We start from the raw sequence: 12,250 nt of genomic DNA on the forward strand, positions 1-12,250 counted from the left end.
CTTGTGTGTGATATCATGTGGGATACAAGCAGTCCGGCAGTGTGTTCATTTGTGTGTGATATCACGTGCGATACAAGCCGTCCGGCAGTGTATTTACTTGTGTGTGATATCATGTGAGATACAAGCAGTCCTGCAACATGTGTACTTCTGTGTGATATCATGTGCGATACAAGCCGTCCGGCAGTGTATTTACTTGTGTGTGATATCATTTGGGGTACAAGCAGTCCTGCAGCGTGTTTACTTGTGTGTGATACAATGTGGGATACAAGCAGTCCGCAAAGTGTTTACTTGTGTGTGATATCAGGTGCGATAGGAGTCCTTGAGTGTTTACTTGTGTGGGATATCATGTGCGATAGAAGCCGGCCGGCAGTGTGTTTACTTGTGTGTGAAATCATGTGTGATGCAAGCAGTCCTGAAGAGTGTTTACTTGTGTGTGATATCATGTGCGATGCAAGCAGTCCATCAGAGTGTTTACATGTGTGTGATATCATCTACGATACAAGCAGTCCTGCAGCGTGTTAAAAATGTATGTGATAATGTGCGTTACCAACGGTCCTTCAGCGTGTTTATTTATATGTGATAATGTGCGATACAAACGTTCCTTCAGCGTGTTTACTTGAGTGTGATATAATGTGCAATACAAACGACCCTGCTATGTTTACTTGTGTGTAATACCATGTGTGATACAAGTCCTGTAGCGTGTTTTACTTGTGTGTGATAACATGTGCAATACAAACAGTCCTGCAGAGTGTTTACTTGTCTTTGATATAATGTGCAATACAAGCAGTCCTGCAGAGTGTTTACTTGTGTGTGATATCATGTGGGATACAAGCAGGCCTACAGAGTATTTACTTGTGTGTGATAACATGTGCAATACAAACAGTCCTGCAGAGTGTTCAGTTGTGTGTGATAGCATGTGCAATACAAGCAGTCCGCAGAGTGTTTACTTGTGTGTGATATCATGTGCGATAGGAGTCCTTGAGTGTTTACTTGTGTGGGATATCATGTGCGATAGAAGCCGTCCGGCAGTCTGTTTACTTGTGTGTGAAATCATGTGTGATGCAAGCAGTCCAGCAGAGTGTTTACATGTGTGTGATATCATGTGCGATACAAGCAGTCCTGCAGCGTGTTAAAAATGTGTGTGATAATGTGCTTTACAAACGGTCCTTCAGCGTGTTTACTTATATGTGATAATGTGCGATAAAAACGTTCCTTCAGCGTGTTTACTTCAGTGTGATATAATGTGCGTTACAAATGACCCTGCTGTGTTTACTTGTGTGTAATACCATGTGTGATACAAGTCCTGCAGCGTGTTTTACTTGTGTGTGGTAACATGTGCAATACAAACAGTCCTGCAGAGTGTTTAGTTGTGTGTGATAGCATGTGCAATACAAGCAGTCCTGCAGAGTGTTTACTTGTGTGTGATATCATGTGGGATACAAGCAGGCCTACAGAGTATTTACTTGTGTGTGATATCATGTGCGATACAAGCAGTCCTGCAGAGTATTTAATTGTGTGTGACATCATGTGCGATACAAGCAGTCCTGCAGCGTGTTTACTTGTGTGTGATATCATGTTCGATACAAGCAGTCCTGCAGAGTATTTCATCGTGTGCGACATCATGTGCGATACAAGCAGTCCTGCAGAGTGTTTATAGCCAGTTAACATCTAAATGTTGTGTCAATATAAACAAGACTCTTATAATTATTGTTACAAACTACCTACACATACAAAGTCACCAAGACAAAAGGATATTTGAAAGTATCCAGTAAAAAACGTGTCCGCATCATTCAGCTTACAGCGTCATGAATAATTGTGATCACTGGGTGTTCCCAAAAAAACCCATTACCACTCCACTTCAACCTAAAGACAGCATAAGTCCATTCCAGACGGTTAATAATAAATATGTTAGTGTTTTTCATAGCTGCTATTGTTTTCTGTTTGACTCATTTCACTTGATCAAACCTTTTTTTGAAATTGCACATTACAAAATAATAATAGTATGTATGATTCCTGCTGATATCGTATCGCATCAATATCGGTAAAAAGTTGTATCGGGACAACCCGATGGCTAACACAATCATTGATGTCTGCAAGGCTTATTAGTTGCCATCTATCAATGCTTTTGACACGAATTACAGGAACTTTATTTTAGGCTAATTGTGTTTGGCCCCTGGCACATTGGCACATTTTCACTTTGGCCACTGGAGGCAAAAGGTTTGAGCAGTCCTGGTCTATATAGACCTGCCGACGGAGCCAACAATAGCTAAATCTCTCCAAAAGAGCTGTGAACTGATCTGAAAGAAGTGGATCAAAACCACAGAAAGTGTGGTCCTTACCTTAATCTTGGCTGCGAGCAGCTCTCCCTCTTTCTGCTCCTTCTTCAGGTCTTTCATTTTCCTCTCCTTCTCGAGGAGGAGTTGTGATTTTTCTTCTGCCAACAGGCTGTGGTCCTCCATGATCGCTTTCCTCTCTCTCTCCAATTCCTCCGTCTGCTCCCTCCAGTAATCGACATCGTCGTCCTCATCCTCGACGCCGCTCTCTTCATCGTTGCTACAGTCCCCCGCCCTCCTCCTTTGCCTCCTGATTTTCTTTCCTGTACGCTTCTCCAGCTGTTCCTTCAGCCTCGCAATCTCCTCCTGAAACTTCCGAAGCTGGGCATCCTTGGGGTCCTCGTTGACGCATGGCGTATTCTGGATGTTCTTTGCTCGGTTGGAATACTGCAGCGTGGTTAAAGTCTCTTCGACGTTGTAGGACGCCGGGCCGATGTTGGCCACCATGACAGTGCGGGCGTTGCCCCCGAGAGAGTCCTGTAGGAGGCGTGTCAGTTTGGAATCTCTGTAAGGGATGTGACTGCTCCTGCCGTCCACCAGAGCGGATATGACGTTCCCCAAAGCCGAAAGTGACAGATTGATCTTGGTAGCTTCCTTCAGCCTCTCCCCCTGAGCTCCTGTCTTGGTCTGCCGTTCGCTACCGGCTAGATCCACCAGGTTGAGTTTGCCGACTCGAATGTGGTTCTCGCCGTCCACCCCCAGTTGGCTGCATTCAACGGTGATCACAAAGATGGCGTGAGAGCGAGAGCTGTGTTCGTTCATGTTGGTGGCGCCCACTGAACGATTCTGATTGCCGACGTTCATAACATTCTCAATCTCTTCTCGACTACGAGTGACAAAGGACGACAGATTTTTTACGTAAACACCTATGTCCGGCCTCTCTCTCAGCTCTAGATGACGCGATTGGTCCTTGGAGAGTAAATCTCTCATTTCTTCTTGATAAATTTCCAGATATGACGCTCGCACCAGGTACTGCTGATTCTGAGACCTCGAGATGTGAGTGAAGATGTGGTCAAAAGAGTTGGGGATAACTCCTCTCCTCTCTGAGTTGTTTCGTACACCCTCCATGGTGTATGTTTTCCCCGTGCCGGTTTGTCCATATGCAAAGATGGTCCCATTGAATCCTTGAAGAACAGAATCCACGAGGGGCCTAAAGCTTTCATCATATAGATCTATTTGCTTTGAGTTCCAGTCGTAGACCGAATCAAATGTGAAGACTTTGGAGTGTTTGCAGGTCGAAGAATCCCGAGGGTTCCTGACAATTATTTGCCCCAACTTGACATCCACAGAGACCACACTCTCAAATGTGGCCGCCCGTTCCTTCTCATTCATAGGACGACAACGGACCACTACCTTTATGGACTCACTGCTATTGGACATGTTGTAGAGGCTCGGGTGGATTTTCTAGCAATATTTTCCCAATTGAATGCACAGTGCAGAACCTGCTGGAGACAAAAATATTTCAGTTACAAAACGTTCTACTGTGGTACCTCAACGTACGAGTATCCAAAACCGGTTGTCCTCGAATTTCCTTCAGATGAATTCTAACCAAACGGAAACTCTGATCATTACTCCTGATCAACAGATCCCTGTGATCAACAACTCCCTTGGTGCTCTGGGTGCATCTGTTAAAACCAGCCTCAGAAACTTTGGGGTTGTGTTTGATCAGTCAATTTCTTTGGAGGGTCACTGTTGTCAACTGACCAAAAAACGCTCCTATCACCTGAGAAATATCTCTAAAATGGGAAATCTGTTGTAAAAATCGGATCTCAAAATGATCACTCACGCATTCATCTCTTCTCGCGTTGACTATTGCAATTCTGTTTTCACTTGTTTCAAAAAGACAACTCTAAAGAGACTACAGACTGTACAAAATGTGTCTGCCCGACCGGAGCACTCAGAGCAGTCCACATTACTCCCCTTCTACCAAGTCTTCATTAGCTTCCAGTTAAAGATTTTAGTCCCGTTGCATGGTGGGGTACCTCAGTAGACCACTGATCTGTTGTGCCCTTACACTTTGGGACACAGCCTTCGGTCTTCAGGCCAGGGTCTCTTAAAGATTCCAAAAACTCATTTTAAAACTGGCATTCCAGGCTATAGCCCCCGATTGCACCAGTCCCTCCGCGAACTTGACTGTGTTGAATCTTTTAAAAATAACATTTGAAGACTTTGCTTTTTAGTAAAGCTTTTTGGTAATGAACCTCTTAACTATCATTTTAATCCACTTTTTTATAATAGTTATGATGTTGCCCCTTGTTTTGATTGAATTGTGGTTTTAAATCAACTATGTTTTGTGCAACGCTTTGTGATTTCTATCTGTAAAAAGAGCTCCATAAATAAAATGTACCTACATACTTATGAGTATTCTAAGATACGGGCAGTCCTTTTGCTTTTTGTTAATGCTATAAAATAGCGTTACGAGCCTCCCATCACGAGACAGCATAGCGAATGCCGAAGTGAACCCTGTAAAATTTGATAGTATTAGCTCATATATCGAATTTACTTTGTTTCCCAACCGTTGGAAACCATTAGCAGCCGTCCAGCTTCTACAGCCTTCCCGTCAAAATCTGCGACATCATCCATTGGCGCTGCAGAGGCCTGAAAAGCATCCACTCTTCTTCCCCACAACTCTGATTGTGGGATAACATAACAAAGAAATATCCGCTTTTTCAACGCTATTACTCGCTTCAATCCCAGCCTTACTGACCAGTCGTCCCTCATCGGTAACTCGGCTCCTAGTACATGTTGGATTTAATGAGACGGAAAGACGACAATCATGGGGGACAGCGTGGCGAAGTTGGTAGAGTAGCTGTGCCAGCAATCTGAGGGTTATTGGTTCAATCCCCACCTTCTACCATCCTAGTCAATTCCGTGGTGTCCTTGGGCAAGACACTTCACCCTTGCTCCTGATGAGTCCTGGTGAGCACCATACATGGCAGCTCCCGCCGTCAGTGTGTAAATCTGTGTGTGAATGGGCGAATGTGGAAATACTGTCTAAGCGCTTTGGGGTCCTTAAAAAGGGGTAGAAAAGCACTATACAAGTACAACCCATTTACCATCATAACAGACATAAACACTATTAAAAAGAACAATTAAAAGTACATTAAGAAGTGGAATGCAAGATTAAACAGGTGAAATATAACAATAAAATATTACATTGTTGTCTCGAATAACACAAACCTGGACTGAAATTACAGAACCCAAAACCAGTGAAGTCGGCACAGGGTGTAAATCATAAATAAAAACAGAATACAATGATTTTCAAATCATTTTTAACCTATATTCAATTGAATAGACTGAGACAAGATACTTAACGTTCAAACTGGAAATTGTTATTTTTTGCAAATATTAGCTCATTTGGAATTTGATGCCTGCAAAGCTGGCATAAATGGCAAAATGACTGAGAAAGTTGAGGAATGCTCAAAAAACACTAATTTGGAACATCCCACAGGTGAACAGGCTAATTGGGAACAGGTGGGTGCCATGATTGGGTATGAAAGTAGCTTCCATGGAAGGCTCAGTCATTTACAAACAAGAATGGGGCGAGGGTCACCACTTTGTGAAGAAATGCGTGAGCAAATTGTCGAACAGTTTGAGAACAAAATTTCTCACCGAGCTATTGCAAGGACTTAAGGGATTTCACCATCTACGGCAGGGGTCACCAACCTTTTTGAAACCAAACCTTGGGTACTGATTAATGCGAAGGGCTACCAGTTTAATACACACTTAAATAAATTGCCAGAAATAGCCAATTTGCTCAATTTACCTTTGATATATATATATATATATATATATAAATGGGTATTTCTGTCCGTCATTCCGTTGTACATTTTTTTTCCTTTTACGGAAGGTTTTTTGTAGAGAATAAATGATGAAAAAAACACTTAATTGAACGGTTTAAAAGAGGAGAGAACACGAAAAAAATGAAAATGTAATTTTGAAACATAGTTTATCTTCAATTTCGACTCTTTAAAATTCAAAATTCAAACGATAAAAATGAAGAGAAAAACTAGCTAATTTGAATTTTTTTGATAAAATTAAAAAAAGAATTTATGGAACATCATTAGTAATTTTTCCTGATTAAGATTAATTTTACAATTTTGATGACATGTTTTAAATAGGTTAAAATCCAATCTGCACTTTGTTAGAATATATAATAAATTGGACAAAGCTATATTTCTAACAAAGACAGATCATTATTTCTTCTAGATTTTCCAAAATACAAAATTTTAAAAGAAATTCAAAATACTTTGAAATAATTTTTTTATTTGATTCTACAGATTTTCTAGATTTGCCAGAATAATCTTTTTGAATTTTTATCATAATAAGTTTGAAGAAATATTTCACAAATATTCTTCGTAGAAAAAAAAGACGGTAAAATGAAGAATTAAATTAAAATGTATTTATTACTCTTTACAATAAAAATAAAAAAATTGAACATTGATTTAAAATGTCAGGAAAGAAGAGGAAGGAATTTAAAAAGTAAAAACGTATATGCGTTTAAAAATCAGAAAATAATTTTTAAGGTTGTATTTGTTCTCTTAAATTGTCTTACTGAAAGTTATAAGAAGCAAAGTAAAAAAATTAATGAATTTATTTAAACAAGTGAAGACCAAGTCTTTAAAATATTTTCTTGGATATTCAAATTCCATTTGAGTTTTGTCTCTCTTAGAATTAAAAATGTCGAGCAAAGCGAGACCAGCTTGCTAGTAAATAAATAAAATTTAAAAAATAGAGGCAGCTCAGTGGTAAGTGCTGCTATTTGAGCTATTTTTAGAACAGGCCAGCAGGCGACTCATCTGGTCCTTACGGGCTACCTGGTGCCCGCGGGCACCGCGTTGGTGACCCCTGATCTACGGTCTGTAATAAAAGGTTTAGAGAATCTGGAGAAATCACTGCACGTAAGCGATTATATTACGGATCTTTGATCCCTCAGGCGGTACTGCATCAAAAAGCGACATCAGTGTGTAAAGGATGTCACCACATGGGCTCAAGAACACTTTACAAAACCACCGTCTGTATGTACAGGTTGTCGCAACATCTGTAAGTGCAAGTTAAAACTCTACCATGCAAAGTGAAACCCACTTATCAACTTCACGCAAAAACGCTGGTGGCTTTGCTGGGCCCGAGCTCATCTAAGATGGACTGATGCAAAGTGGAAAAGTGTTCTGTGGTCTGACAAGGACACATTTCAAATTGTTTTTGAAAATTGTGGACGTTGTGTCCTCTGGAACAAAGAGGAAAAGAAACATCCAGACTGTTATGGGGGCAAAGTTCAAAAGCCAGCATCTGTGATTGTACGGGGGTGTATTATTGCCTAAGGCAAGGGTAATTTATATATCTGGGAAGGCACCATTAATGCTGAAAGGTACATACAGGTTTTGGAGCAACATGTGTTGCCATCAAAGCAACGTTATCATGGACGCCCCTGCTTATTTCAGCAAGACAATGCCAAGCCACGTGTTACAACAGCGTGGCTTCACAGTAAAAGAGTGCGGGTAATAGACTGGCCTGCCTGTAGTCCAGACCTGTCTCCAATTAAAAATGTGTGGCGCATTATGAAGCGTAAAATACCAAAACAGTGACCCCATGAAGCAAGAATGGGAAAGATTTCCACCTGAAAAGCTTCAAAAAATGGTCTCCTCGGTTCCCAAACGTTTACTGAGTGTTGTTAAAAGGAAAGGTAATGTAACACAGTGGTCAAAATGCCCCTGTGACAACTTGTTAGCAACGTGTTGCTGCCATTAAATTCTAAGTTAATGATTACTTGCAACAAAAAAAATTGTTTCTCAGTTGAAACATGATCTTGTTTTTGCAGTCTACCTAATTTAATATAGCTCAAAAAGAATTTGCAAATCATTGCATTCTGTTTTTATTTATAAATTACAAAATGTGCCAATTTCACTGGTTTTGGTTTTGTATTATAGAAATGTGTCACAGCTGTTTATCTATTTCATGGAGGAATGTAGTTAATCAAAGATCTGGCACCCAATGTTATTTAAAAAGCATTGATTTCGAATCGAATCGTTACCCCCAGGAATCGAATCAAATCGTGTTGGGCTGCCCAAAGATTTCCAGTTTTAATAATTGATGAGCCCTTTCTCTGCTGTTGTGTATCCTGCACCCTGGTGAGGACACTCAGGAGGGCAGTTGTCTGTGGCTTTATGTCCGTATTTGCCTCTACTTATTTGACTCATGCATGTTTTCTTTCCTAGTTTATCATTTTTATTTTATTTCATATATATTTTTTGTGGGTTCCTTGTTTGAGGGAGAGAGAAAAGAGAATGTGACATGTGTCTAATTGTATTTCTGGACTGTATGTGTCAAACAGCCGATAAATATTTAAGGCTCCACTTACTTCAAATCAAAATGTTGCACTTTGAAATAGTTTTGGGGGGAAAATATTGCATATTTTTTGTGTTTGCCGTATAAAAAAACAAAGTTTTTTTTTTTTTTTTACAAAAATGGTAAAAGACAAACAAAAAAACCTTTAAAAAAATAAATATAAACTTATAATTGATAGATCTGAAGTTTATATACAAATATAAATATATATATTTATATACAACAACTTATATATACATATAAGTTGTTGTATATATATGTACATGTATATGTATATATGTACATATATATACATATATATATGTATATATATATGTACATATATATACATATATATATGTATATATATGTACATATATACATATATATACATATATATGTATATATAAGTTGTAAGCATATATATACATACATATATAATATATATACATATATATACATACATATATATAATATATATACATACACATATATATATATAATATATATATATATATATATATATATATATATGTATGTATATACATGCCCCAATTGCAAATCATAATTAAGTGACAAAAAAGTCATAATTATGAAACAAAAAGTTTAAATTATAAGATAAAATAAAATTATTAGATCAAAAGCCATAATCATAAGATTAAAAGTAATTATTATGAGCTAAAAAATGGAAATTATGAGACAACAAAGTCAAAGTTATGAGATAAAAAAAATAATTATGAAATAGCAATGTATAGTATGAAATAAAATGTCAAAATTACATGGTCAAAAGTCATCATTTAATCTCTAAAGGATTGAAATATAAATACATTTAAATACAATAAGAATATTGAAGACTGACACTAATAATTATGAGATAAACAAACTAAAGTATGAGAAAAAAAGTCATAAAATCTAAATTATAAGATAATAAAGTCATAATTATTTTATTTCATACTCAAGACTTTCAATAACGTGTTAATAATAAATGCAGGCATAATAAGCACTCTGCAGATTGGCCAACTGATTTAAAAAAAAGGAAATTATGAGACAAAATAGACATAATCTCAGAGTTTAGACATTTTTATTACATATAAGTGCGGCTTTTTATCTAATATTTAGGGACCGAATGTCCCTTTGGGACAGAGGACCCTATTGTATTTCTAAGGTATTATTATTATTATACCGCCGCCTCTTTGAGCTGTAATTTGACCCTCTTAACATGCTTCAAAACTCACCAAATTTAACACACACATCAGGACAGGCGAAAATTGCGATCTAATCAAAAAACCAAAACCCAAAACTCAAAATTGCGCTCCAGCGCCCCCTAGGAAAAAACACAGACAAAACTGCTTGTAACTTTCGTTAGGAATGTCGTAGAGACATGAAACAAAAACCTCTATGTAGGTCTGACTTAGACCTAGATTTCATACACTGACCTCCTTTCAGCAAGAATCAACAGGAAGTTGGCAGAAACACCTTCAAAACAAAAGTTTCCTAAAAAAATGTAATTTTTGCCTCTTTAAGCTGTAATTTGACTCCCTTAAAATGCTTCAAAACTCACCAAACTGGACACACACAGCAGGACTGGTGAAAATTGCGATCTAATAAAAAAACAAAACCCCAAAACTCAAAAGTTGTGCTCTAACACCCCCTAGGAATAAAACACAGACAAAACTGCTCCTAGGAAGAAAACACAAGACAAAACTGCTGGTAACTTCCGGTAGGAATGTTGTAGAGACATGAAACAAAAACCTCTATATAGGTCTCACTTAGGCATACATTTCATTAATTTACATTCTTCAGCAAAAATCAACAGGAAGTTGGCAATTACCCTTTCAAAACAAATGTTTTGTAAAAACCCGTCACCTTTTTACAAACATTATCTCCTCTGAGCGCGTTTGTTGTGTCGGCTTCAAACTCGCACAGGAGAGAGATTGAACCTTTCTGATTAAAATTTGCGAAAAGAGTTTTAATGCCTGCTCCGGTTTTAATTTTACGAGCCTTCAAAGATTTGCTGCGCTGCTGCCGTCTCAAGATGGCCGCTTAACCGCAGGAAGCGCCAGCGTGACCGCACAATGCAGAGAAGGTAGTTACTGTGCAGGTAAAGATATGTTGACTGGCTGAAGGAATGGGGCACCAGTTTGACACCAGGATACAGAGAAGGTAGTTAATGTGCAGGTAAAGATAGGTTGTCTGGGTGATTGATGGCAGGAAGCACCAGTGTGTATGGGTGAAAGAAAGAAGCATCAGTGTGACCGCAGGATGGAGGGAAGGTAGGTAAAGTGCAGGTAAAGATATGTTGAATGGGTAAAGGCAGGAAACACCAGCAAAAGTCGGTCCTGTCCATCGCTGCTTGCAGCTTTAATTTTGACTTGTTATTACTTGATAATTATGCCTGTTTCTTTCAGAATGAAAGCTTACCATCATGTAATGTTTTAGAAGGCAGAAACTGGCCTTTATACTCTTGTTATGTTTATTGTACAAAAAGTTATGGGTTTAGAATGTCAAATAATCCAGCGTTGGCTTTTGTTAGAAGTAATGTTGGTAAAATACGGATAATAAAACAAAAACCGACTTGTGAAGAGTTGACAGAGAGAAATATTTATATTAAGGCAGGCTTTTTACAGTTGCATTGACAGTGACGTCACCAGCTCGACGTGACAATAACATCGACTTGAACTTACCTGACATTTTTAGCGACACTTGCTGACTTTGCACGGGGTCAAAATTCATTATTGTGACAAAATATTGAACTATATTTCACCTGGTGGGGGAGAAAAACAAAAAAAAACAATCTTTACGTCGTCTCACACAGTCACGTGACTCCATATCGCGCGACATATGCGCTTTGGCGGCGTTCATTAGTGGAACCGTTCCAAATGTCAACGTGGGCGTTTCTGACGTTCGTCTTTCTTTCTGACAGAACGTCATCACATTTGTGTTTGTCAGGGTTCTTCGATGCTGACATAAGAGTGCCGAGAATAATAATAACAACGGTAACAGCTCACTTCCGGTGCAAAGAGGAAACACTCGGACTGGCCGATACTGCACATTTTTGTAGCGGTTCGATACCAACTCATCACACGGCCAGTATTGCCAATATCAATACTTGATGTGTGAAGGCTCCAAAGCATTCGCACATATTGTTTTCTACACCAAAATGTGTCTAATTTTTTCTTCTTCTCCTTCTTCTTCTTCTTCTCCAGATTTTGGCGCACTCTAACTTCCACATTTTTCATCAGATTCAAGTCGCGCCGATTTCAAACTGTTCAGCCTATTCAAAAATCACCGGCTTTCCTTTTACAAAATTCCCAGATTTCCCAGAATTCCAGGTTTTCCTGGACATTTTTTCACCATTCAAAATGAATTGGCCATGTTTCAAACTTACACAATTCACACATTCTTCAACCCCTTCGGAACTACCGTATTTCCTTGAATTGCCGCCGGGGGTCTAATTCATATAAAACCTCTTCTCACTCCTGCGCTTACCAAATGCATGCAATAAAAGTAAGGATGCGCTAATTATTTTAAAACCTCTTCTCATTCCGGCACTTACCAAAGGCATGCAGTAAAAATTTGAGTGTGATGTAAGC

At 38.7% G+C, this 12,250-nt stretch overlaps 1 protein-coding gene across 3 annotated transcripts in view; it reads right to left on the reverse strand.

The window, feature by feature from the left end:
* Positions 1-11,659, reverse strand: part of LOC133554353 (kinesin-like protein KIF3B) — a 33,795-nt gene extending 22,136 nt beyond the window's left edge. The window contains exons 1-2 of one of the 3 annotated variants that reach the window (XM_061902973.1): positions 11,422-11,659; positions 2,340-3,775 (exon numbers count right to left, since the gene is read on the reverse strand). In XM_061902973.1, coding sequence (XP_061758957.1) covers positions 2,340-3,713 — 1,374 coding nt within the window. In that variant the 5' untranslated portion in view covers positions 3,714-3,775; positions 11,422-11,659. Of the gene's footprint in view, positions 1-2,339; positions 3,779-11,341 lie in introns of all 3 variants that reach the window. The other 2 variants (XM_061902970.1, XM_061902972.1) reach the window with 2 other exon arrangements.
* Between the last annotated feature and the right edge of the window lie 591 nt (positions 11,660-12,250).

This window comes from Nerophis ophidion, linkage group LG06 (assembly GCF_033978795.1).
Source record: "Nerophis ophidion isolate RoL-2023_Sa linkage group LG06, RoL_Noph_v1.0, whole genome shotgun sequence".
NCBI lineage: Eukaryota > Metazoa > Chordata > Actinopteri > Syngnathiformes > Syngnathidae > Nerophis > Nerophis ophidion.